The sequence below is a fragment of the Periophthalmus magnuspinnatus genome, chromosome 9, assembly GCF_009829125.3.
Source record: "Periophthalmus magnuspinnatus isolate fPerMag1 chromosome 9, fPerMag1.2.pri, whole genome shotgun sequence".
NCBI lineage: Eukaryota > Metazoa > Chordata > Actinopteri > Gobiiformes > Gobiidae > Periophthalmus > Periophthalmus magnuspinnatus.
This window is the reverse complement of record NC_047134.1, coordinates 29952955-29979590: the sequence shown is the minus strand read 5'-3', so window position 1 is coordinate 29979590 and position 26636 is coordinate 29952955. Positions and strand designations below refer to the sequence as shown.

The 26636-nt window shown below is 36.2% G+C and overlaps 2 protein-coding genes and 1 non-coding gene across 4 annotated transcripts; 2 read left to right on the top strand and 1 right to left on the bottom strand.

The window, feature by feature from the left end:
• Nucleotides 1-19: 19 nt before the first annotated feature.
• LOC117375688 (mothers against decapentaplegic homolog 2) lies at nt 20-19689 on the top strand. Of its 2 annotated transcripts, none has more exons than XM_033972001.2 (11): nt 20-200; nt 2505-2892; nt 7000-7089; nt 8639-8832; nt 8937-9071; nt 9272-9346; nt 9972-10025; nt 10693-10905; nt 12074-12211; nt 12980-13124; nt 14511-19689. In XM_033972001.2, the coding sequence occupies exons 2-11, from the start codon at nt 2657-2659 to the stop codon at nt 14632-14634; spliced, it is 1404 nt and encodes a 467-aa protein (XP_033827892.1). In that variant the 5' UTR covers nt 20-200; nt 2505-2656; the 3' UTR covers nt 14635-19689. The 2 variants fall into 2 exon arrangements, with proteins under 2 accessions (XP_033827892.1, XP_033827893.1); XM_033972002.2 differs by having other exon boundaries at nt 33-200; nt 9272-9334.
• A 1375-nt stretch (nt 19690-21064) lies between these two features.
• On the bottom strand, nt 21065-25741 carry rchy1 (ring finger and CHY zinc finger domain containing 1). The gene is made up of 9 exons (XM_033972003.2): nt 25617-25741; nt 24558-24677; nt 24371-24486; nt 24211-24289; nt 23998-24042; nt 23871-23929; nt 23192-23221; nt 22985-23105; nt 21065-21881 (listed from the first exon to the last, which is right to left on the bottom strand). Exons 1-9 carry the CDS (start codon nt 25665-25667, stop codon nt 21663-21665), a joined length of 840 nt encoding a protein of 279 aa, XP_033827894.1. The 5' UTR covers nt 25668-25741; the 3' UTR covers nt 21065-21662.
• A 737-nt stretch (nt 25742-26478) lies between these two features.
• Nucleotides 26479-26549, top strand: trnag-ccc (transfer RNA glycine (anticodon CCC)). The gene has a single exon. It is a non-coding gene; the product is annotated as a tRNA-Gly (tRNA).
• Nucleotides 26550-26636: the final 87 nt, after the last annotated feature.

Below are 26636 nucleotides of genomic sequence, written 5' to 3'. Positions count from 1 at the left end.
GAGTTAAGAGTTCCTACGTAGGCAGCACGTTTGTTGTTTTGTTCCGGTCTACCAAACCTACAGCTAGCTCCTGTAGCAACTTGAGAAGAGCCTTGTCAAAATTAGCCGTGATTCAGAACAATCTTTCCACTTTTATGGGAATCATAGGACTGGCTGCATCGTTCCTACGAAAGGGTGGAGTTTATGAGCACGCAAACACGGTAAATATCGAAACACACTCGTATTTTCCACGACTTTTGATCATGTTGTTATGCATGTTAGCATCGTTAGCCAGCGGGAGCCTATTTAGAAGTCCGAGATGCTAACTCGTTTCTGCACCTAAAACTCACAGTTCCATGCAAATAAACCGCTCCTACTTGCACTCTCACAACAGTATGACATATATTTTTTGTTAATCTGTGTGCTGGTGTAAATAGACAAGCTGACGATGCGTGATAAAGTAGCCCGATCTGTCAAATGCGCGCTGAGGGTTTTTCGTGGATCACAACAAAAGGATTTTGATAACAAGCTGGAGCTAACTCGGGACTCGCAAAATCCCAGGCATTTCGCTCGCAGTTGGCGTGCTAATCATGGGTACTGGTGAATATTCGTGATTTGCTTTGTGATATTTACATCGATTCTAAATTTAAGACAATCATTTTGTATTTTTTCAATCCAAACAGAAAGCTATGCCTTCTATTATCAAAACTTCTCCATTAAATAAAAAAGCAAGCTCGTCTTTTCAGCACTATTGTCATTAATTCACTGCTAAAATTAGTCCAAAACAAACTTGTCAGAAATGTGACAAGTTTGTTGCATTAATATGATTAAAAATGTGTGGTTTTAGTAGGAAACCTCAAGAGACCCCGTTGCATAATTCTGTATAAAAAAATAAACTTTAATGGCCAGACTCCTTACGTTTGGATCATGTTTTATTCAGTTCTTTAAATTTACTTACTTTTGCGTGTATTCCGTCTTTTATTTATTTATTTTTTTACTTGTAGCTGCTCGTATGAATATAGAGCCTAAAATACCATTGAATAGTAATTCTAACCATAGATAACAAAACACTAATTAGTAACATCAATTCATCGTTTACAGATAAATTTATGTTACTAATTTGACTAGGGGTCGTCTTTGACTTGAACTGTATTAATAACTGGAAAATGGCTCTTTATATCAGTGAGGTTACGATTAAATTATAGATAGAATTAATTTGCCAATGTGAAATGATAAAATGGCCTTGCACCTCCTTAACACTTAATCTAACGCTAATGACAATCTACTTTATCGCGTTTAGAGTTTTATAAAGTTACGTAATGATCAACAACTGAACGAATGACATAGGACGATATGCCCCGCCCCGAGCGAAATGCCTGGAATCTCGAGCCCAAGCTAACGCCATTTTAGCCTCACTAGCCGCTTGATGACCCCTCCTTGAATCGCTTCCAGTGCTCCTGAAATGACCAAAACCATACCCCAGATTGTACACAGGCTTGTTATTAATCCCCCTTTGTGGTTGTCTTTAGTTACAACCGGCGAACACCGGCAAAATAGTAGAGTTTTGGGTAAAATGTCCCACTGTTGTAGCTAGCACCCAGCCTGCTGCTGTTAATCAGAGTTAGAATCAACAAGACTATATACTATTTATTGAACCCTGAGGGAATATAATTTGTCGTTACGAATAAATAAGCAGTTCACTCGTTAGGATATGAAATTGATTTGTGTTCATGCAAACTGTTTTATACATTTTCATTTAAATGTGTAAAATATCGCATTTAATTAAGTAAAAATTTGACTGTATGAATAACATGGATATACTAAAAGCAGTGTTCAAATGTCCGCTTGTCAGTGAAGTGCTGTGGGCCTGTGTCACAACATAATAACATGGTTCTGAACGGTTTGACAGCTCACACTTGTTGAAGTAATTCATTATGTCGGACTTGCCCCAAATATTTGTCTTTGTGAGTGAATATGCAGAGTTTGCAAGTTGTGAAGCCTGTAAGTAAAAGCAGTGTTTGCCCAATCAGAAATGCTCAAGCTAAAAAAAGGCATCAGGGATATTCAACATGGTGTTTAACATTTTAATTCGCCTATATGAAGTAAGGCTATCAAAATACAGATACTAATTGATACTAGTTATGCAGTGATGAAGCTAGATACTAATTTGAACGAGTATTAAACTGGAAAAGCCTTAGCCTTTCCCTCAGTATCAAAATTGAGTTTGAATTGAAATTGTGACGGCATTAATATTAAGTTGAAAGATATTGTTTTGGGAACAATTTTTTCTTTATTACATTACTTTTTACTCCAACTTTAGGTCTTGACTTGACTAACTGCTGTAGACTTCAGTAGGCCTGCAGCAGCTAGTTTTCTGGTTTTTGATAACCAAACCAACGCTTACTACTACTACTACTACTACTACTACTACTACTTGTTACTACTTGTATTGTATCCACTATAGTTGCTTTAAACATTTTACATTTCAACTAAATAACTAAATCTTTTCATCACTCTCCCCTCAGGCATACATCAAGTCCCTCCTGCTAACCCTGGCTTCCACACTGTGACCCTCTGAGACGTAGACGGGCCCCTCGAAGCAAGGGCCCAAAGGTTTTTTTTTTAAAAACGTCACTCCTCCTTCACCTGAGTGAGCTTGGACATCAGCTGAGAAGACATGTCCTCCATCTTGCCGTTCACCCCTCCGGTTGTGAAGAGGCTGCTGGGGTGGAAGAAGTCGTCCAGCGGGCCGGGCGGAGCGGGCGGAGGAGAGCAGAATGGTCAGGAGGACAAATGGTGCGAGAAGGCCGTCAAGATTCTGGTGAAAAAGCTTAAGAAGACGGGACAGCTGGACGAATTGGAAAAGGCCATTGCCACACAGAACTGCAACACCAAATGTGTCACCATTCCCAGGTAAAATGGATAGACATTTAGTGCAAGTAGGGATTAGAAATATTATGAAATTATAACATGTGCAAAAGGCAACATTTTCCAATGGTTGCTTCTGATCTTGGAGTTTAAAACTTAAATACTAAGTAGGCAGAAGGGCATCTATTTTACTAATACGTAGACTACATTCTCCAAACATTTTGTTATTGTTGAATTGGTCTGGATGAGTTTGTATTTTGTGGATTTATGCTAATGAAACCAAATGCAGTAACCTAAGCATGCACACTAAGCTAATCCTTTTAAGTATGATGTATTGCTGCAGAAAAGCTCACAACAAGTAAAAATATAAAAACTTACTTTGTTACATTTGCCTGCTATGGGGTCATTGTGTCATTGGAATAATGTGGAGAAATTCAGCTTCTAAAGGACCCATATGATACTGTTTTCTGATTTGTTATAACACCTTCACTAGAATAATTTTTTATACAGTTGTCCCTCACTATAAATGGTTCACGTTTCACGGTCTTGCTGTTTCACAGATTTTTTTTGTGCCATTTTGCATGCTTTTTTTTTTTTGTAGCGTATGAGCACGCATTATGTTCTGTGTCCTGATTGGCTAAGGAACTGTAGACCATTGTCTCCACTGTGCCGTGTCTTCTGTACAGTACAGAATGCATTCAGCTTGCCAAATTTACATAAATGTTCGATCGTTAGCAGTGACTCTGAAGTGCTGTATTTTTGCAAGTTTTCACAGCGACAGACCACAATGTCGATGAAATGTTCTGCACCGACAAAGGCACCTACAAAGGTTTGAACTTTGAGAGTGTTTAAACAAGAGAGAAATGTGAGAAAATGTTAATGCCTGTCTGAGAAAAGTGTATAAAGTTTGTGGTGAGGGGTTTTACAGCCTTAGAATATATATAATAATTGTAAAAAATAAAGCTGACTACTTTAAGGATTTCGCCTATTACGGGTTACTTTTAGAATGTAACTCCCGCGATAAAACGGGTACCACTGTAATTTATTTAAATTTAATTATTTCAGGGACAGTGCATATTAATCAACATTTCTGTAAATATGCCAGAATTAGCCAAAGGCTATTTTTCACCGTAGTCCCTTGACAGCAGATACTGTCCACCTAAAACAAGAGTAAAAATTACAATACAATAAATACATAGAAAACAGTGTAGAAATATATACACTAGTACATAAGATGGCAGCTACATACCACCTCTCATAAAGAGAGCAAATACATACACACATGACAAACGCACACAGACACAGGGCAATTTCCTCTCTGGAATAGCCAATCTCTAAAATGAATTAATCTTGTTATAGGTTTGTGCCAGTGTTTTGTAGAGCCTTTTGTTCTGTTGATGACCTTTCCTTTTCCATGCATCAGGAGAAATTATACAAATAATAGCATGCTACAGGAAGTCTAGTTGTAGATGCAAACCATGCTGCGATAAAGTGAAGCAGATGGCTAATTTGCTCAAAACAACATGTACCCAACTCGTGGCACTTACCTCATGCTACATTTGTTGACTTTCATTATAGTAGTTCTTTAGTGATCCGGTTCATTACAATCAGAATACATTCATAAAAAGTTAGGAGTTAATTTCTGTGGATGTTATGGTCAATTTCTTAAATACACATTATATTCAGTACTTAAAACTGCCCGGTTTTGCACTGTAAGTGCAAATGACAGGTTAGATTACTGATTTCACCAAAACATAGTTAACATAATTTTATTTAAGATTTTACAAAAAAAAAAAACTTTCCTAGTTTTTGCTAGTTTTTCAATTTTGGCAAATTTTGAATTTTACTTCTTGGACACGGGCAGCAGCTGTAACATGTGCAGAGGTAATTACATTAAGGGCCAAAATATGTCTAAATTACACAATAGTTATGATTGGACAATAAAAATGGATGACAGCACCACTTTAATTTGCCTTAAAGTATTAACCCAACTTAATTTGCTGTATTGCTCTATTTTTAGTAGTGCTGCCATGATGCTAAAATTTCAAACTTGATTTCAATACTAAGGAATATGCTCGATACACAATACCGATGCTGATAGCATGTGGATAATAAAAACACAGTAGAACTGGATTTTGAACATTAAATTGTATTACTTTGTTTTATGTTACTGTTAGGGGTGTGCCAAGATATTGAAATATTAATACATCGTTATGCTATCGTCAGCTGCTGTATCGGTGCTTTTTGGTATATTTGTCATTTGTGTTGTTACAGTGCTACGATGTTGTTGCTTGTTTAAGAAAAGAAACTTGTTTATGCAATTCTAATTATTATGTGGTGTCATAACTGGATAATCCCTCAGTCGTCCAGGAAGGTTCCATAGTGGTCCATGGGCGTATACTAGTCTATGTGGTTTTATACTTGTTACACCTCAAGATCATTCTAAGGTTATTCAGGAAAGGTTTATTTAAGGCAAGTTTATTTGTATAGAACAATTCGTACACAAAGTAATTAAAAAGTTCTTTACAGAATATGAAGGACATTCACACAAATCAAAACATAAATAATTACAAATAATCATCATAAAATTAACGTTAAAACAGAAGAGTGCAGAATAAAAACCTTTTAATCGTATGCACAGCTAAACAGAACTGTTTTGAGCCCGTATTTAAACATTGTCAAAGTAGAGGCCTGTCTCACATCTTCAGGAAGATTGTTCCAGGTTTTAGTTGCATAAAACTGAAACTCTTCTCCATGTTTAGTCCTGACGCTGGGCACCAACAGGAGGCCTGTCCCTGAAGTTCTCAGAGTGCAAAATGGTTGATGTGGCTCTAACATGTTGGAGATGTACTTTGGTGGTAGGCCATGGAGAGACTTATACACAAGCAGAGCTGCTTTAAAGTCTATTCTTTGAGCTACAGGAAGCCAGTGCAGAGACCTGAGGACAGGACTTATGTGCTCGTACTTCCTAGTTCCATTTCTGTCCTGTGAATGTGACTTTTCAGTATCAATGCTGTTCAGATGAGTGTCTAGTTTCATTACTAGTTTTTGCATCGTTTTCTGTCCGATTTTCAATACTTTTGTCAACCCTAAAAAAAATTTCTGATTATAATCAGAATAAGACCAGTTTCAAGGGTGAAAAAAGGTGTCCTCCTTTTAGCCTGGACTCAATGAACTTGCTGTTGAATGAGAAGATTATGTTGCAGACTACTTGTATGTCTGTAGACTGTTGCCTCAGAAGTGACTGTTAGAATGATTATAGTCTGTAAAAGTGATCGAGACTGGTTTAATTATTGCTTAATACATAATTATGGCTCTCAAATTCAGGATTAATTGTAAGATCTCAGCGGGTTCCTCCCAAGGGATTACAGGCCAGGGCAGGTTCACTATTTTGTCATTCATATAGATTTAACTTGTTTGCCTTGCTTCTTAATCCAAATAGGTCATACTGTAATTCTGTCTGATGAATACAGTCCACATCATTGAACAATAAGAACGAGAGAAGTAGAGCTGAATGATTTTGGAAAAATAATTAATTCCAGTGTTTTTGACAAGCATTGCAATTAGATTTGCGATTTATGTTTTGATTTTAGGATTCTGTTAAAGTAAAAAAAATAAATGCATCCAGAAGAATTGACAAAAAAAAAACAGAACTGTGAACTGACAAACTATATGCAAGCTTTTCATTTCAGAACATGTTTGTACAAATCTAAACTACAGGGTTAGCAGTTTATTTGCAGAGCAAGTTTGTGGAGGAGTTTGGTTTTTTTTATATATATTTTGATATGTCGCCTGCTGCTGTGGCCAATAACTGATATTTTAAGTTGAAGTAAAGATCCTTAATTCACTTTTTTTGGAATATAAGTTACATGGGTGTGTGTAAAAATACAGCCATTAAACACTTTTCTATTTCCATTTTTACTCAGTCTGTTTGAATGGTGATATCGGCCAATACCAATACTGGAACCGAAATATTGCCCATCCCTATACGAACCTTCAGCTTTTGTGATTTGCCAATTACATCCATTTAAATTACGATTTCAATTTGATTGCAGTTAATCTCGCAGCCCAATATAGAAGTACGTAATAATGTGCAAATTGAAGTTGCTTTTTCATGGTTAATTCTGACCGTTTTGCTTTTTCTGTTCACAGTAATTGTTCTGAAATATGGGGCCTGAGCACACCAAATACGATAGAACAGTGGGACACCTCAGGCTTGTACAGCTACCCCGACCAAACCAGGTGAGTACAGATGTAGTTCTTAATACTACTACTACTGCTGCTCCTACTACTTACGAGTAGGTATGGGAAGATATAAGATAATATTGTTAATCGTTATTAAAGGTCCGCAATTAATCGTTTGTGGCATTTTTTAAAATAATTGTGATCACGGCACCAGACTGCCTCATGTTTCCAGTTTCAATACAATGCTTAGATGTTAGTTCTGGTGTTTGTCCACAAGGGGGCCCTCTGTCAAACTTGTTAGCTTCTGTGCTTGTTCTTAATTGGGGATGGTTCTTCACCTCAGTCACCGTCATGGCTAGTGGTCAGGCAGTGGATCTGAATCCCAATGATGGCACACATTTATATCCTTCACTTAAGAAGGTGTCTGATGTCTGATGTGTGGAATTATTATGGATTTGAAAAACAAGACCAACAAGATGATCAATCTGCAGAGCTTGCCAAAAAAAGGTCGGGACATTTTGGTTTGTCTCGGCCACAATACAGTTTGTTTGTTTTTTCTCTACAAATTTCTGATGTCCACATATGAAGACATTATTCTGCCTTGGTTTAATAATTATCGTGATAATATCATTAATTGTGATTATTTTGGTCAGTCTAAATTTTAATATCATCCCATTCCTACTTATGGATTACAAATATTATCACACACTGTGTCAGTTTGACTCATCATTGGTATATATGGGTGATTGACATATACTGTAAATTAAATACAGCAGACAAGGCAATTGATCACATTCAAATAGTCTGTCTTAAATATGAATCATACCTAACAGAACTAGGTGTGGGCATACCTAAAGTAGTCGTTTTTATGATATATGGACAATGCCTAAAGTTGTAGTATTGTGTAATGTTGCATGTTGTAAAGCTTAGTTTGCTTGTTGCAACATAATTTCTTAACCGATTTGGACAAAATTAAAAGTGACAGAAGGGTTACACCCTCCACTACCGTGACCTTTGTGCAGCAGACCTGCTCCTCTGCTTGATTTCACATCTGCACAGTGAAAATTGAGAACTGGTCTGCTGTATATCATGTGTGTGTTTCTAATGATAACTGCAACAAGTTGCCTTTCAAGTGACTACCATAAATTTCGGACTATAAGCTGCTACTTTTTTCCCCACACCCTGCGGCCCATACAGCGGTGCGGTAATTTATAGATTTTTTTTACTGGCTAACTGCCACCGGGGGCACTCTCTAGCAGTAAATGCCAAAGTGAGACAGACATGGGGAAAGATTATGCACTGAAGAATGCACTAGTTTTTATTTTTTTCAACATGCAGGTATGTTCATCCTGTGTTGGTGCCATACTGCCAATTTTCAGGCACACTTTGAAAAAAAAGCACGCCTTAAAACTCAACAAACCTCCGTGCACTGTCCTTTCTTTGAAAATATCTCATGTTACAACATATTTAACATGCGGCTTATATTCAAGTGTGGCCTATATATGTACAAAATGTATTTTCTTGTAAAATTTTGCAGGTGCGGCCTATATTCAGGTGTGCTCAATAATTTGATGGTAATAGAATTTTGTGATTCTGATTGAACTAGATCCCTGGATGGTCTTCTCCAAGTGTCCCACAGAAAGACCCCCCCTCATGTGATCTACTGCCGTCTGTGGAGGTGGCCCGACCTGCACAGTCACCACGAGCTCAGGGCCATCGAGGCCTGTGAGTACTCCTTCCATCTGAAGAAAGATGAGGTGTGCATCAACCCCTACCACTACCAGAGGGTCGAAACCCCAGGTGAGACCAAGCATCAGTACTACTATGGAACTTAACTTAAGACACCTCTCTAATATTTAGTGCCTCGACTTACAATTACAAACTCCTATCTCCATACTTTCCAGTGCTGCCTGCTGTTCTGGTGCCCAGGCACTCGGAGATCCTGACTGAACGACCCCCTCTGGACGACTATACCCACTCCATCCCCGAGAACACAAACTTCCCTGCAGGAATTGAACCTCCGAGCAACTACATACCAGGTCAGTGACACTTAACAAGATTGCAGATGATACAAGAGATGACAATGGTGTGGTATGAAAGAAAAAATGTGTCTCTTGTTACTGCTCTGATAAAATTATATCATGAAATGTGGATATTGTTATATCCACTGGTAATTTAAGACGGGTTTGCTATTTGCTTTTTGAGTGTGTGTGATTGTGTGCTTTTTATGTTTGTCCAGAAACGCCTCCCCCCGGATACATCAGTGAGGATGGAGAGGCCAGTGATCAGCAGATGAATCAAAGTATGGACACAGGTATTCTAGACTAGTTCCTGCTTCCTACCTCCTGCTCCTATCTCCTTGTTCCCTTGTTCCTTAACTGAACGTCTTAATAACAGACTAACAATCGCTTTTTATGCACTTGAAAACCACTTTGCCTCTAATTCTGGCTGTTTTTGTAAAAAAAAAAAAAAAAACCTTCTTTAAATGATTTAATCTCATTTCTGTTATGGTCTACTAACTCACTTACTTGCTACATTGAGAAAGAACACGTTATATCATGGAATACATGTTTTAAATATGGGCTGTTTGAATAGGCAAAACCAAACAAAACAACGAAAGACTGGGAATTTCAGGGCTAAAATTATACAAATCATTCTAGTGAAGGTCTATAGAGTTTAAAAACACTTCCTGTATTACCACATGACATCACAAGGTGGAACAGACTGTTTTCTGTTTGAGAGAATAATTCAGCCTAAATATGCAGTTTGTTTGTTTAACCATGTGTGAATGAAGAAAACTCCTGAGATATTTTTGATGAGTTAATGTCATTATAACATAGTTAAATAGCCCATATTACATTATTTTCTGATCTAATTACATTAAGCTTTTTGATCCTGTGATTGATACATTTGGGTAATTATTGTTTTGTTGCTCTCAGGTTCTCCAGCGGAACTGTCCCCAAGCACTCTTTCTCCTGTCAATCATAGCATGGGTAAGACCTTTACATAAAAACCTTTTGTTAGGTGAGTTATGGTGCCAAGATGGTCAGTATACTGATGTTAATCGGTGATGTCTATACACTGCCAGTCAAAAGTTTGGACACACTTTTTTTTTTTTGTCTTGGGCAAATGGACATCTTTTCTCTTTGCATAGCCTAGGCAGCCACAATCGATATCAATCAACACAATGATACAAGAGACAAGGAAACAGACAAGCAAAACACACACACACAAAAAAAAAGAGTATCTCCGATTGCCCAAAAAGGAGTGGGAAGAAGAAAATGTATTTAATTCCACCCCCACCCCCCTTATTTAATCCCACCCCCACTTTTTCATTTTTGTTTCTTCTTTATTTACAGTAGTTGTTTGGCTAGTTAATGTGCAATAGTTTAATTAGTGAAATGCTCTTAAATAGTAATATGATCACGCCCTGAAGGATGTGCGACTTAACCTGAAACTTATCAAACATATTAATATGTTGTTTTTAGGTGAATATAACATTTTCGAAGCAAATACAGGCAAAATGTTGATCTAAATGTTATGTGTTAGCAGTTAGTACCCTTCTTAAAGTTGCCATACATTTATACCACACTGTCAGTTTTAGAAAGGCACAATCAAAAATAATGTTGATGAATTATCTTGGCGGTTTCTTTTCTCCAGACCTCCAGCCGGTGACCTACTCGGAGCCGGCGTTCTGGTGCTCGATAGCTTACTACGAGCTGAACCAGCGTGTGGGGGAGACGTTCCACGCCTCCCAGCCCTCACTCACGGTGGACGGTTTCACGGACCCCTCCAACTCAGAGCGCTTCTGTCTGGGCCTGCTCTCCAACGTCAACAGGAACGCCACGGTGGAGATGACCAGGAGACACATAGGTCAGGCAACTCATCCAGCCGTCATTGTTACACAATTACAGGGCATGACTGTAAATGTTTTTGCCTTTTTCTCAAGTTATCTACTTGGTTTTGGTACAGCCATAGTTGTAGTATAATACTTTTTATACTTTTCAACTGTAATCAATATTTCCTGGGAATGTGATTCTAGCTAGAGGCACTGCTCTGTCTGAAGCTCTGTTACTCAAGTTGGACTTAAATCTGAGCTTTGTTTCATCACAATCTGACAAAAATAACAGACCTCACTGGAACTAGAGATGATTTGTGCTGTTAAACAAGTGCCTCTCAAATAACATTACAATCACAAGCTAGCTAGCACTAGCCAACACTTTTTTAGTTTGTCACTCACACCTTTTTATTTGAAATCAAACTCCTTAACGGGAACATGAACATTTGTATTGGTCACAGGCTCCTGAAAAAGTGTTGTTTGCTTGACAATCTAAACTTTTTTGACGATGTGTACATTGTGTCACCATGGTAACTGCTGAACATACTGCCATAGACATACATGTAGGGCTCCCAGCATGATGCCACTGCAAAGTATCAATTGGTTGACAAGCTTTGTATTCCGAAAATATCTAATGGAGGAATGCAAATGTGATAGTGCAGCTTTAGGTCCAAGATTTTAAACAATTAATATCATGAGGTTTAGCCCAAAACCACAAGCTTTCCCCAGTGTAGCAGCTTTACCTGGAATGTTCGACAGTATGGCATTAAACTTGTCTATTTGTCTTTCTATTGCAAAAATACTTGGAGTATTATTGTGAACAAGGTCACCTATCCACTAATCTGACCATGACCTGGTTGTCTCTATGGAGATGTAAAAGTTTAATGCCATACTGTGAAACATCCCAGGCAAATCAACACGTCCATTGAGACATGAGAATGGTGAGCACTGCACCAGAAAAGGCTATTCTTTTTTCATGAACTGACCAACTAATGCAAGAATCACTGTTTTTATGCAGAATAAAACAGGATATTTGGTTATTTGTGGAGGAAATGATGGCACTTCAAAAATGTTAACCTTTGCGATTTGCTAATTGTGTCCATTCAAATTTTGATTTTATTGTGTTTAATCTTGCAGCCCTACTTCTTTTATTGGATATATGTTCCTTTTATTTATTTCCTTTTGTGTTAATTGTTTTGACAGGAAGAGGTGTTAGGCTTTACTACATTGGAGGAGAGGTGTTTGCAGAGTGCCTGAGTGATAGCGCCATCTTTGTCCAAAGTCCAAACTGCAACCAGCGGTACGGTTGGCATCCGGCAACAGTGTGTAAAATACCTCCAGGTAACAGAGTAGTCCTTCTTTCACGATATCACATTCTAGTGTTTTGTTTTTCGCTGCAATTTATAATCACTGTTAGTTGTAATTTAGCCTCTTTTCTGATTCTACCTATAACACATTTTCACTTGAAGTTAATTTATAATACATTTTCATAAGATCAATTCACATGTCTAGAAATATTCTGTAAATGTATTGTCAGTGTACGGTAGAACTGTAACAATACAACTTAAAAACATTACTATACAATGTTTTCAGTATTAATACACGTTCAAATGAGTACTTTTTTTTTTTTTAGTTTTTACATAGCTGAGGGCATGTATCTGTGTCTGAAACTGCCAACCCATATCAGATGCAACAACAATGCCGCAATCCAATTGGCTTAGAGAGTCTAAAAGGACTCTGGCTTTAGGTGCTGGAGTTTAGGTAGTAACTATTCAAATCAGACAATCATTAATCAGTGCTAGTGCAGCCTCTACAGCTCAGTAAGTGAATTCTGGAAGTTCTGAGTTTTTACATAAGGCATGGCCAAGGAACTGTCAACCCAAGTTCAGATGTGATTATCGTACCTTTTAAAACTATAAAAGTAGATTAAGAAGATAAATAAGATGCAACAGCCATACATAGAAAAGAAGTACTTAAAGGAACTGTGAATGTATTATGCACTGTTATGTTTTCAGTATTTAAAAAATGCTTAAAAACCCAGATGAAATGATAAATAAAGATGATGATGATGATGATGAATATCGACTAACATGTATTTTCACTACTCAGGCTGTAATCTGAAAATCTTCAACAACCAGGAGTTTGCGGCTCTTCTGGCTCAGTCGGTGAATCAGGGCTTTGAGGCGGTGTACCAGCTGACCAGGATGTGCACCATCCGCATGAGCTTTGTCAAAGGCTGGGGAGCAGAGTACAGGTGAGGCCATGCAAATGAATGCCTGACAAAACAACGTAACAGCTTGATTCATTTACCACCAGGTTGTGTTGTAGTCACGCACAGACTGAATTTCATTGCTGTAATCAAATTGTTGTTATTTCATGTACATCTTTGCTGTTTATAAATTTTCCTATGTGGCCTTAGTGAGGTAAATGGTTGGCTCAAAACTATTCAAATGTAGAGAAACTAGAAATGTTTCAGTCTAATATCAATTGTTTATTTCTACACAATTTTTTTTATTTTATTTAAATGAATGGGCAACAGTAGCTGAGTTGGTGAGCATTTGTCCACTGATCTGAAAGTTGGCGGTTTGAATCCCACTCTTGACATAAACATCATTGGTAGAGTGGTCAGAAACACTGACCCACAGGTTGGCAGTGCAATTCCAGCTCTCACAGATGAATGCTGTTGTTATGTACTTGGGCAAGACACTTAACCCACCTCACCCCAGTGTCTGTGTACACTGATGTATAAATCTGTGTGTGAATGGATGAGTGGTTCCTTGATGTAAAGCACTTTAAATGCCTTGAAGATGTAAATGGCCAAAGGATAAATGGTCACATTTTTATATAACGCTTTTCCATGTGTTTGAACTTCATCCCGCACTTATGACTTGTTTTCAGGTTGTCATAAAGCCTTTTAATTTAGAGCTCCAACTAACATTTAAATTAGTAGTCTACCGGCACAGTAATTAATTTTTTGTGATCAACAATAATTTGATAATTATTAAAACTTAATAATTTGATATTTATAAAAGCTTCACTTATAAAATCGTGTGGATATTAATTATACACTTCCAGCCAATGGTTTGGACATGCATTCAATGTTTGTTTTGTGTTTACTACCGTCTGCATGTTGTGTACATACAGAAGACATTAAATATGTGTCCAGACTTTTGACTAGTTGTGTATTTTTGTAGTCAACTAGTCTATACATCTTTTTCAGGTAGTCAAATTATTCTTTGGTGACTGAAGGTTTCTAGTTTGAGATTTTTTATGAAGTGTATTATTAACAAAATCAAAAATTATTTATTCAATTTCGATTTAATAATGCCACTTCTTCATGATATAAGCTCTTTTTCCTTGTGTTTTAGAGTCTAGTCCAGTTGGTCAAAATACAATTAATCATGGGAAAAATAATTGTAATGATAATATAACAGTTATTATTAAAATTTCTCAGGTTAAAAATCATATTGATATGAATTTTTATTTCATTTAATATTATGAATATGTTGCATGCGTTGTTTTCACTTACAATTCTTGTATCACTATATTCTAGTAATACAATGGCGATTAGCACATTTGTACAAAATGTACGACAAACAACTATTGTCAACCATTTTCATATCGCTTTTCTTTTCCACAGGCGGCAGACGGTCACGAGCACTCCATGTTGGATCGAGCTGCACTTAAACGGCCCGCTGCAGTGGCTGGACAAGGTTCTGACCCAGATGGGCACCCCCTCTGGCCTCTGCACCAGTATGTCCTAAACGGCTATGAGAACACCCAAAAACGAAACCCGATACAAAGATTTTACCAATTTCTTAAAGGGAGTACAGTATTTTGTGTCTTTTACGATACATTCTTCGAATTTGTATGGAGCTATTGTTTCCTCCACTGAAATTGGCTTTCTTGATTTGGAGAAGCAGTCAGGAACAGCGGTACACAGCTCAAATTTTAAACAAACTTAGCTTCACTGTGTAACTTTTCTGGTGGAGCTCTTTGCTACCTGTCTCCATTTAGATGTTATTGCTTTATCTGTATGCCATTTAACTCATCTATCTCCAAGCATGCTGCTACCAGGCCAAATTACAGGTCAGATCTGCGGACAAGTGACCATCTATACAGTTAGGATACATGTTTGTCAAGGTATTAACCCACCTGGAATAAATCTAAAATGGATAGGTTTAATTGTGTCTGTATTTCAGACAAAGCAAAGCCTCTCTATGGAGACAAGCAGGTGGCCCATAGAGCATAATTACAGTGTTACAACATATAGCAAGGCCTACAAATTGAAAATGACCCCCACATAATAAGGATTTATATTAACACAAAAGGATCTTGTTTATATTTCTCAACAAACTATGGAAACCAAGATTATACTGGGATTAAACCAGTTTTGAACTAGGGCTAAACCAGTTCTCATGTAAGAACTAAATTGTGCAAATATGCTATTCTTACCACTCATGCAAAAAACATTTATTAATTAGCAGCATTCCTATCATTAATGAGAATATTGATTGGTATTTATTAGGGATATTATATCGGTTATCAGTGATATGTGAGGATTTCCCCAGATATTGTATTGGTCAAATATTTAATATTTATCTGATATTTGACCCCGATATTAGTTCTATCTAAGTCTTGATGTGCCCATGTGTCATTCCCTGTTGGGTCAGAATTACTCATCTGATGCACCGAGGACAGATTGAATGAATAAAAACTGAAATCCCAGATAAACACAAATTAACTGACAGCTTTTGTAAAAATGATTTTTTTAAATGTAAATTTCTTAACATACATTTGATCTGTACTGTCCTGTCTGCTCCTCCAACTTGGGCTATGCTAACATTTGTGAGCTTAAATGAAGCTAGCAGTCCCAAAGCATATCAAAAAGCCTAAAATACTGGACTGACCCTTGTAAACTGCGAGTCCTTTTTTTGGAAATCATATCAACCCAAGAATTCTGTAAAATAAGACAATAGTATTTGTGGCTTGGCTCCACATCCCTCTTTTAGCAAAATTACAAAAAATAAAGATCACTTATTTTGCACTCATCAAACAAAACAAAAAACACATTTTACAATTTGGCACTTTCTTACCCCTTTTATGTCATGCACCTTGTTCAAATGGCTCTCCCCCTTCTCCAAAAATCCTTTTAATATTAGCTCTATTTGTGGTACAGATGAAATGTATATTAATTTTTAGTCAAATAATTAGGGGGAATACCAAAAATATGTATTGAAGTTGGCTTGTATGAGTAAAACAAGCTTGAAAACGATATGTTCTTTGCCCAACCTAACCATTGTTCTAGCGTTTGAGTTAAATTTTTAGGTAAACTTTGCCCCATATTCTGTGTGTGAGGGAGTTAGCTTGAAGACGATCGCCTTTGGTGGCCTTTTGAAAAATGACCACAATGATGTTTATATGAAATTAGGTTGTGGAAAGGACTCTTCTTCTTTTTTTTCCTTTTTTGTTTTTGCCATTACGGCTTTAAAAAAAAAAAACAACTTGTTGAAGTGTGTCGTTATAGGACATACCGCTTAAATGGACAAATAGGAATGTTAGTTTAAGAAATCAAAAATCTTAAAATGAAATACAACAAACTGAGCCTGGCTGCAGTTTAGTACTCTGTCATTATATGGCACTCGACCTTCTAGTTTAGTTGATTTGCATCCCGGATTGGAAAAAGCCTCGTTTGAAAACTTAAAGTGCATTTGACAGATTAATATATTTTTCAAATTATTACTTGGTTTGTTGAGATAGTACCTGTGGTAAATATTTATCACAGATTTACATCTGTCAAGTGGCAGTTTGTGAAGAAAAGTAGAAAACAAAGTTGAAACATACAGGATGTAGGGGTGAGTTTTAAAACAGAATCCCTCTGCTAATGTCATTAACTGTCATCAGTTTCATCCAAAACACAGGGACAGTTTATGCATTGACTGTTTTAAAGATCCTATATTATGCAAATTTGACTTTAAGCCATGTTATAATGTTGTTTCCTCATAAAAAAAGAAACATACTCTGAGTTGTTTGTTTCATTCACACATGTTTTAATAATCCCTTATTATTAGTCTGTCCACATCTGCAAAGGTCAAAATGCTCTGTTGCCACTCGTGATATCATAAAACTGTAGTTTTCAACTTTGAGAAAGTTTCCATTCACACGTTTGTGGGAATGGAACATGTCTGAATGAAACAAAACACAACTCCAGGTATGTTTTTGATGAGGAAGCATTATAACATAGATCAGAAAATACTGTTATATAGACCCTTTAATCATTGATTTAACAAAATAAAGAAGTTGACGTTTATTTTTATTTGCCTAATCATAACTATTGTGTGATTTAGTTGGTTAAGTTTTGGACCTTGTTACCATAATCAACCATAATGTTAACAGTTGGTTACCTCTACATATGTCACATCTGCTGCTCATGGCCAACCATGAAATAAAATTATAAACATCTCCAAGATAATAAAACTAGAAAAGACTAAGCAAGATTTTTTTGTCAAATCTTAAATATTGTTTTCTATGTTTTTGTGAAATGTGTTATCTAACCTGTCATATGCACTTTAAGGCTTGAGTTAGCCTGGCTTTAGGATGCACTGGGCAGGGACCAGAAAGATCAGCTCTTTTTTTTTTTTTTTTTTTTTACGACACTGGGGGGGTGACGCATTACAGAGATATCGAAGGTATCAACAAATTCATCTTGTTCTTAGCCTATATCCCCATTGTTTTGCTACTTTTTGTATTCTCATGTATTTTTATATATAAATATACTTAAATACTTTCTGTCGTTCACTTTTTATTATTAAAAGTAATATTTTAAAAAAAGACCACAGCTGTTTCTAAAAGTGGAGGGCAAGGACCATTCCTCGTTTCACCCCATGGGGTTAAGTTCCGTTCATTTCACACGTTTTTTGTCTCCGTTTAACAAAGATATCACTGCCCTGTACTGTGTGTGTGTAGCCTCCCTCTGCTTTGTTTTTCCAAAGAAATACGGTGGATTTTAAAGGAGAAGTTTGTCATTTTGTTAACCTTTCACTATGGGTTTTGCAGTCAGCATTGTATTTGCTGTGAACCAAAGCTGTAAGAGTTTGAAGCTCATTTACCTCATTCAAGTACAAACAATTCAACCACTGGCAACCGACCTAAGCTAAAAATGTCCCAGCGGCGACTGTCTGCTCCCCTTCAGTCTTTTATGGTGCTTTGTGCTTGTGGTATTACATTTTTAGTATTATTTGTGAACTGAACGCACAATTGGCCAACCGTCTTAAAAATGTGAAAAACAAAAGCAGTTCAATTCAGACAGTTTACAGTGGTCAAGTTATTCCTCTTAACTTGTGCATTTGGAACATCCTAATTATTCACCACAATGAGTTTATAAGCACTTTTCACAACTTTCAGAGACCAGAGCGGAGTTTTGCAGTGACGGTAAAGCTAACAACTAGCATACTAACACACAGTTCCTGAGTATTGGACAATAAACTGCTTTCTCATTAGATGCAGACAGGATGCAGTGGACTTGTATTGATCTTGAGCTTTAGCTGTACTGGGACAACAATTTCATTCAAATAAAAAAAATTTAATAGAGGTCCTTTTAATCGTTCCTCTTTAAAATCTACTTTTATTATTACTATTCAAAATTTATTAGAAACATGTTTTAACCATTCATTTATTGGAACTTATAAACCAGGACAACAGTTGGAGCGACTTCTGTGTGTCTCTAAATCTGGACTACACCACATCTTAAATATTATTGACCTGTAGAATTTGCGATCCAGGAATAACCCAATTGGAGATCTATATTTTTGCCCAAGTGTCCCTGATGGGCTACCGTAGACCCATGTTTAGAAATCTCCAAAATATTCAGTTCAGTTAAATACAAAATGCCACAAAAAGCACCTTGACAAACTGCACCCATTCATTACAACTGGACTATTAAACAAAATACTATTGCCTTTTCAGAAATCCATCAACTTCTCCTTTAAAGTGCCCAAACCAAGCAATGTACCCGAATCGTCATTTGAGGCTTTTACGGATCTTGTACTGTAGGCTCGTTTTAAAAGGTGGCAACGATTTCATTCATCTCTTTTTATATAGCGTTTATTTTGAAGAACACATGTGACCTCTAAGAGCATTTTGGTGCTTAACTTTAGCGGGTTTATAAGGTCAACTCTTGAACTATTGGCTTTTTTGTAACATGGGAGTAAAACCACTTTTCTTCCATGGATAATAATAACTGATAGAAAGGTGAATGTGCCTGGTCTGCACACAGGGACATCGAAGTGTTAATGTTCGTATCGTACTTGTTCTGTCTATAAAATAACAGTATGTACAACAAAGACTTATTACTCCTAGCTTAAACTCTGCCATTCTTGTCATTACGTGGCTGTTTGAACATGTCCCCGCGCTCCTATTTTGATGTAAATGTTGTTTACTATAAATACTGGCACTAGCGATTGTACTTAAAGTGCACCTAGTGAGGTTGGATCTCGGGCAGGCGCTGTCACTTGTGGGCAGGGTCTAGTATTACATTGTTTCTATCTTTGGCCTACTACAACATATGAATGTGAAGTTTAAAAAAAATGCATTACAAAAACTGACGTGGACCAGATGTTCATATACATAACAGTAGTACAGTATGTGTGTATTTAATAGTAATCTTTTGCAAAGCAGTCAGTACAGTAGATGTTGCAGTTGTTTTACCAGTAGAGGGCGGTATTGATAGAGCAGTTCCTTTTTTTTCTGACTATAAGCTTCTCAGGCGTGTGGCATATTATGCAGACTTCATAAAACACTAATAAAGATTTTTATTCTGATGATCTTGTGTGGGTTGTTTTATTTATTCATATTTGCAGGGGGTGTTGATAGTCTTGGGCTGAACGATTTGGGAAAATATGTAATAGATTTTTCTGATAAGCATTGCGATTGCAGTTAGATTTGCTTTAAAAACAGGATTCTGTTCAGTTTCCATTGTGTCCATCCAGATGAATTGACACAAAGACCGAGAATCACATTTCAGATCATGGTCCTGTTTTAAGAAGCAGGTTTAGGCCAAACTCAGACTTTGTTAACCTTTAAAAGTGGTCAACTCAGAACCTGGCCGATATAGCTATAAAAATCGTGCTCATCCCTTTGACGATCTGCTGTTATGGTGATATTTTTGTATCATGAGTCAGTAATTCACCATTTAATGCAGCTCGGACACTTTTTCCCACCCACATCTCCACTTGGTCAGCCTCTGTCCTGCTATGAGACAGATTTAACCAATCACTGTCAAGAGTGAACTTTCAAGAGCTGGAGATGACTGGAGTTAGCTCTTCCAGAAAATATAAACATACTGTAGGGTTTATTAGAGTTATAATTGACATAGTTAAATTAGATTAAGTTTAGTTCCAAGTTAAAGCAGAACTCGTGTGGCCTTTGAGTGTTTCGGCTTTGACTCGAATAAGAGTTTTGAGGCACCTCTCAGAAACATTACCAGTCCGGAATGATCAGTTCTGTAAATTCATTAATTATTTAATAAGTAAACAACGCACCAATGGTTTGTACATTCTTTTACCATATTATTGACCCATATCTGGAAATAACATCACTATTCACCAAAGAAAATTGTGGTTTATGAATATTTATTGACCAAGTTAAACAGAGAACGTATGAATATTAAATATGCCAATGACTGAGGCTCTAGACTGGGGTCTGAAGATTACAGATTAGATGTGTTGAGTCTAAATTCATCACGTAGGTCAATCTGTAATATGTGCTGGCTTTAAGAAAATACTTTTTTTGACACATCACCCACCTAATGGTCAACATACCTCAGAAGGTACAACAATTGGGTGTTTGGTGCAAGTTAGTAGGACACACTCAGAAATATGTTTGAAATGAACATTGCATCATGGATACAGACTTCCAAAGTGGGTCTGACCTTATTTTATGGCTAATCTTAGTTCATTTGGACCAATGGTGATGTATCTTAATATGTTCATTGTACAGGATTTATAGTATATATACTTTAGTAAATAACTATAACATATCTATCTAGTATCTTTTAAAGTATTTTTGAAAATTGACAAAAATAATTTGTCCAAATATATTTTTTCCATGTTTGATATGGGGTTTTTCTTGGGTATATTTAAAATAAACAATCTTTACACTTTTAGAATTTAGAAAAAGACCCGGAAACATGAAATTTAAGTGCGCCGACGGCTCTTTATTAGACACATGTAAACTATCCATTCCATTTTAGCATTAGCATAATGATACTTATCTTCCTATAAAACTGTCATCAAGGTTCATTCTCTAATAGTAATCATTTTAAAGAAATCTTAAACAGCATCACATAAACAAGGCTCTGGATGGAAAGAATGCCAATAATCATTCTATTACATTTCTGCAGCATTTGGACTTATAATTATACACAATTCAAACACCTATTCAACAGCCCTCTAGTGGCACAGTGGTGGCGCTACAGCATATATCCATAGCTATGTAGCCAATAATTACTTTCAAATTAATACTTACTTTACTTAGGCTAACATTTGATTAGCAAGTTTGAACTGTGTCCTTGTGCCACTTTGTAATTGTAAGACCACATTTCAAATAGAGCTGCTAAACTGGGCAGTACCTGGAGGTCTAAAGAAAAAAAAAAAACAGTTCAAACCAAAAATGACTACGAACAGTCAAGTGGATTCAGTGTTTAGTTTCAGTTTGCATATTTAAGCAAGATAACGCTTATAACATTGAAATCTGTTGTATAACATTAAACAAGCTATAATTTACAGAATAACTCCTATTGGACAGTTGGCTCTTCCTGCTCAGGCTGCTCTGATTCGGTATCAGTCTCTGGCTCTGTGTCACTGTTCTCATGATGCTCCTCAGGCTGCTCCACGTTGTTATTTTGAATTAGACCTCCATCTTGTGCCGTGTTGTACGAGCCACAGTTCCCACACTTCATCCCCAGAACATGAAAAGACGCAGTGGAATGAGCTTGGCAATCGTTACATATTATCTGTAAAGAAAAAAAATCTACTTTAGATTTAAAGAAGACATATTGTGCTTGTGACTGTTATATAGTCTATGACACCCGTGGACCTTAATGTTATAATTTGCACATTTTAAATCACAATATTCACCTAAAATGACTTAAGTTGCGAGTCCACGGACTTCCATGTTAAAAAAAAACTGCGGTGCCAAATGGGAGCTGACATTGTGGTAAACAAGCAGTTGGCGCCTCTGATGGATAACTTCAGATCACATTAGCGAGGAGCAGCAGAGTTTTTTCATTCGTACCAAAATGATCCTTCTGGTCTCATTGACTAAGAAAATAAAATTTGAGAAAGAAGTAACTACAGAGCAGTGGGCGTTTGCTGGTGGGGGTGAAACCGGGGGTTGATTGGCAAAATGGAGTCTTGAAAATAAGCAATTAAAAGACTGTTCAAATATGCATGAATCACTCCAAATAGAATTTCAGGTGAGTAAATGGTGAGGGGAAACAACTAAAGCACGGTTAAAAGCTCCAAAAAGTCAATTTTGCAGAATAAGTCCGCTTTAAAGTTAACTATTCACACATACATAACTTAAATATATTTCTGACACCTCAATTTTATCAGTTTTTTTCAACCAACTGTAGGAGTGGGTGGGGAAAAGTAATTACAATTTCTTCAGATTGTAATATGGTCTTGTGATCATTTCTCTTTTAGATCACATTTTAGACCTTGCAGAGAACTTGTACAAAATGAAAACCCTAGTTTAGCTCCAGAGGTCACGGAAACCCCTTAAAACTCAAATTTAGTACAACTTTTTAACATCTTTAATCTGAGTGTGCTTTTAACTTTTATTGATTTCATTTTTTTAAGTGAAAAGTTTATTTGTCATCTTAACCACAATTTTACTTCAATTTGTGGACCTTGCCATAGATACAAACATTGATATAGAAATATATATAGATATAGATATACCATCGGTCATCGCTATTCACTGAAAACATCCATATCCTAAACCTGATGCTACTGCAAATGTTACACTCCGCAAATAATCTTGATTAATTAATGGAAGATGTTAACTAGAACTAGAGAAGCACAGAATAAATATGCCGTATTATCGAAAACATACCCTAACAGTTGTACTCCTGTACTCAGTGGGCATTGGTGACTGAGCGATCTCTTGGTCTATCTCCTCCCAGTGGTACTTCATTTCCAAGGCTGAGTGCATACATAACGGACAGCGATATGCGCTAGAAAATAAAAATGATAAGGAAAACAAGATGAGGAAAAATCAAGTACTTTAGGCAGGAAAAAGGAAGAGACAGATAGAACATACCTGTTTCTGATCATATCGTCAAAGCAAGTCCTGAAGGAAAACAACATTTATTATTACAGTTTATTATGTGGCAAATCAATGTAAAATGTAAATATCCTTTTTATACAAATCTAAAGACATTTACTTTTACTGTTTAATTATTTCACTTTATTTTTATATTTATTATGATAGAGTTTTAAATGGCTTTTCGGTCCCCAGGAAGAGTAGCTGTCAGTCTGACAAGGATCCAAATGATCTAAAATCAGGCTGAATAATAGTTATTTTTATTTTTTGTCTCCATTTAGTTTTTTATCTTATTGTATTGTAATTATAATGCCATTAATATTTCTAATTTTATAATATAAGCTCTTGACCATTATCAGTTAATTGCAGGTTAATTGTATGTTCAGTTATGAACATACCTTAATGGTGCACTATGTAACTTTTCTGATGGGGGATGTGTCACTTGTTTCCAAGGAGATGTTATTGTTTTTGCTTGGAATTGTCAGCAGTATGCCATTACACTTACCTAATGTGCATGTATTCAATTCCAAGTGTTTTTAGCTCAAAAATAACTGTGACTGGGCTCACCTCTCCACAGATCTGACCTATAACTTGGCCTTGGGCCGTCAAAAATTTCAGGTACAGACCCTTCATCAGAAAAGTTGCATAGTGCACCTTTAACAATAAAATGTCTTACTTGTGCAGAAGATGACCACATGGAAGGACGTGTGCCCCAATCCTTGACGTGTGAATATCCTGTAAAATCAACATTATAAGGACACTCTTGAAACTGTTATGTAATATTTGTATCAGTAATGTCCTACCTCCATACATACTGGACAGTTCTGCCTCGAGACATTTTCAACACACTGGAAAGGACAAAAAGTAAGAGTGTAAATAATTATAATGGTAATAATAAAAGGTAATAATAGTGAATAATAATAACAATAACTTCATGGTAAAATCTTTTTTTTAAAGATTTGCCTTTCTCACTCAAAAGTGTCAACTCAAAAATAATATTTATAAATTGTATTCACCTTATGCTTTCCTTCTAGTGCTCGAGCTAAACACAAATTACATTTATCACAGTGGAAGTATTCATCTCTGGGGCCAATCCTGTTTTGGGTAAAAGACTTTATTACTTCCAGAAGAGTCAATAGCTGCTGTTACATATATTACATTGTCATGACTGCTTACCTGCAAATCCCACATGGCTGACAATGATACTGCTTCTTATCTTTGTCAAATAAATGGCAAATATCACAGTAATATTCCCCAAACTGTACACTGCACTTTTCACACATCTGTTGAGCCTACAAACACAGCTAATGAATATATGACATTGATTTAATAAGTAAGTCAATTTCATATGTTACACAGGTACCTTTTGTATTGTGCGACAGTCTGAGCATTGCACTTCTTTCACTTTAAATCTGTCCATTTGGTGGTTTTCCTCTGCATCATGGCATAATCTACACACATACAGCTTTCCACAACAAGGTGCCTTCAAAAAAGAAAAACAAACATAACATATGCAACTAACGAATTAGAGCTGCAACAATGAATCACAATGACCATGACTAATCAAATATTAAAGGCCCTATATTACACAAAATTGATTCATGTTAGAATGTTATCAAAAACATACCCAGAGTTGTGTTTTATTTCATTCACACGTTTGAGTAATTCTTTATTACTACTCTGTCTACATCTCCCAAGCTCAAAATGCTCTGTTCCAACTTATGATGCCATGTAGTGGTAGTTTTCAAGTTAACAACTATCTTTTACCTTATGTTTAGTACAGATTGGCAATTCCAGAGCTGAAATTATCCAAATGATGCTAGTTTAAAAACACAGTACAGCACTTCCTGTATTACCACATGACATCACAAGGTGGAAGAGAGTGTTTTTTGTTTGAAAGAAGAACTCAGCCTAAATATGCAGGGTTTGTGTGTTAAACATGTGTGAATGAAACAAAACACAACACTGGGTATGTGTTGTATGCTAACATTATAACACAGATCGTATTATGTGCCCTTTAAAATATGTTTAATAAACTTCATTAGTAAATATTCTGCAACTTGAAGCCTTCAGTTGCCAAATTTAAACATTTATATTGACAAACATGCTTTAAAAATCATAATGTATCAGTCGACTAATCGAACAAATATCGTGGACTAGTCAAATAATCGTTAGTTGCCACCCTAAAGTCTCGATCTATAAATATTAGTTCAATAAAAAAATTAAGTCTCGATCTATAAATATTAGTTCAATAAAAAAAAAAAAAAAAAAAAAAAAAAAATTAAAAAAAAGACCAGTGACAGATTTTCCAAACGTGGATGGTTTAGCTTCTTGTTAGCCAACAGTCCCTAAACGAGGTAAAATCCTGAATATCAACATGTTTGGGGCTAAAGGACATTGTTTAAGTGAATATATGACTTACTTTTAACAAGCAGCTGCGCACATAATGTTCGCAGCCTGAAGATGAGGCCATTTTTGGAAGTAAATGCTAATGCTACAAGAGCTACTTCTTCCCTGTCTCTCATGGATCCATAACGCAGGAGTCGTGGTTGCCAGATCGAAAAAACAGATTCCAGCACAAGAACAACAAACATTAGGCACTTTGTTAATATAGTTTGAACAAATATCATAAACTGTTTGTTAATTTATATTTATTGACTTGAAGTAATAGATTATCAGATTTTTATATCTAGAAACTAAAAAAAAGAAACAAACAACTATTTATGTGATTAGATAAAATACGCACATTTGGCAACTTTGGTACATCCTTGTATTTGCCTTTTAAAAATCCCAAAACCTGTATTTTATCGCCATCTAGTGGGAGTTTACGTGCCATAGATAGAATTAATAAGCATAATTAAAAGACATGTTAATTAAAACAATATGCCTGCAGTTTTATAGGTTAGTTGTAATGTTGTAATGCCATTTAAAGTCTTCTTTCATTTTAACAACAAAACTGGATTTATGCAGCGAGTCTTTTAAATGCTGATGAGGACAGTAAATGCGTTTAAGAAAATTTAATAAAAGATCATGAAGCCAGGATAGGGTGATACCATATAGTGTTCATATGACTCAGATCTACAGCAAACATGAGACACTACTGTAATCACTTTCATTACAACTAAGAAAAAAAGACCCTAGTTTTTTGTGTTCTAGATTTCCAATTCGAAATTCGAAATATTACATAACAAATCATCTAGCAAGTAGTAGTATTAGTTCAAATACTTTTTTTTTTTGTTTTTATTTGGAGGTCTAAATCTGTTTTGGTGGTCCTCGCACACACCGCGCCGCTGGTGTAGTGGTATCATGCAAGATTCCCATTCTTGCGACCCGGGTTCGATTCCCGGGCGGCGCACGAGCTTTTTCTTTATCGCTAATTAGACAGACTTAAAAAAAAAGTATTATGTATGGTCCGAAAATAACAAAATACATGTATTTATCA

Bases quoted from the DNA above. Each gene is read 5' to 3' on its own strand.
- LOC117375688 (XM_033972001.2), top strand. From the start codon at position 2,657: ATGTCCTCCATCTTGCCGTTCACCCCTCCGGTTGTGAAGAGGCTGCTG. The intron at 9,347-9,971 runs GTATTCTAGACT...TGTTGCTCTCAG, and splicing joins GAATCAAAGTATGGACACAG to GTTCTCCAGCGGAACTGTCC. The intron at 10,026-10,692 runs GTAAGACCTTTA...TCTTTTCTCCAG, and splicing joins TCCTGTCAATCATAGCATGG to ACCTCCAGCCGGTGACCTAC.
- rchy1 (XM_033972003.2), bottom strand. From the start codon at position 25,667: ATGGCCTCATCTTCAGGCTGCGAACATTATGTGCGCAGCTGCTTGTTA. The intron at 24,487-24,557 runs GTACCTGTGTAA...CTGTGTTTGTAG, and splicing joins ACTGTCGCACAATACAAAAG to GCTCAACAGATGTGTGAAAA. The intron at 24,290-24,370 runs GTAAGCAGTCAT...TACCCAAAACAG, and splicing joins CAGCCATGTGGGATTTGCAG to GATTGGCCCCAGAGATGAAT.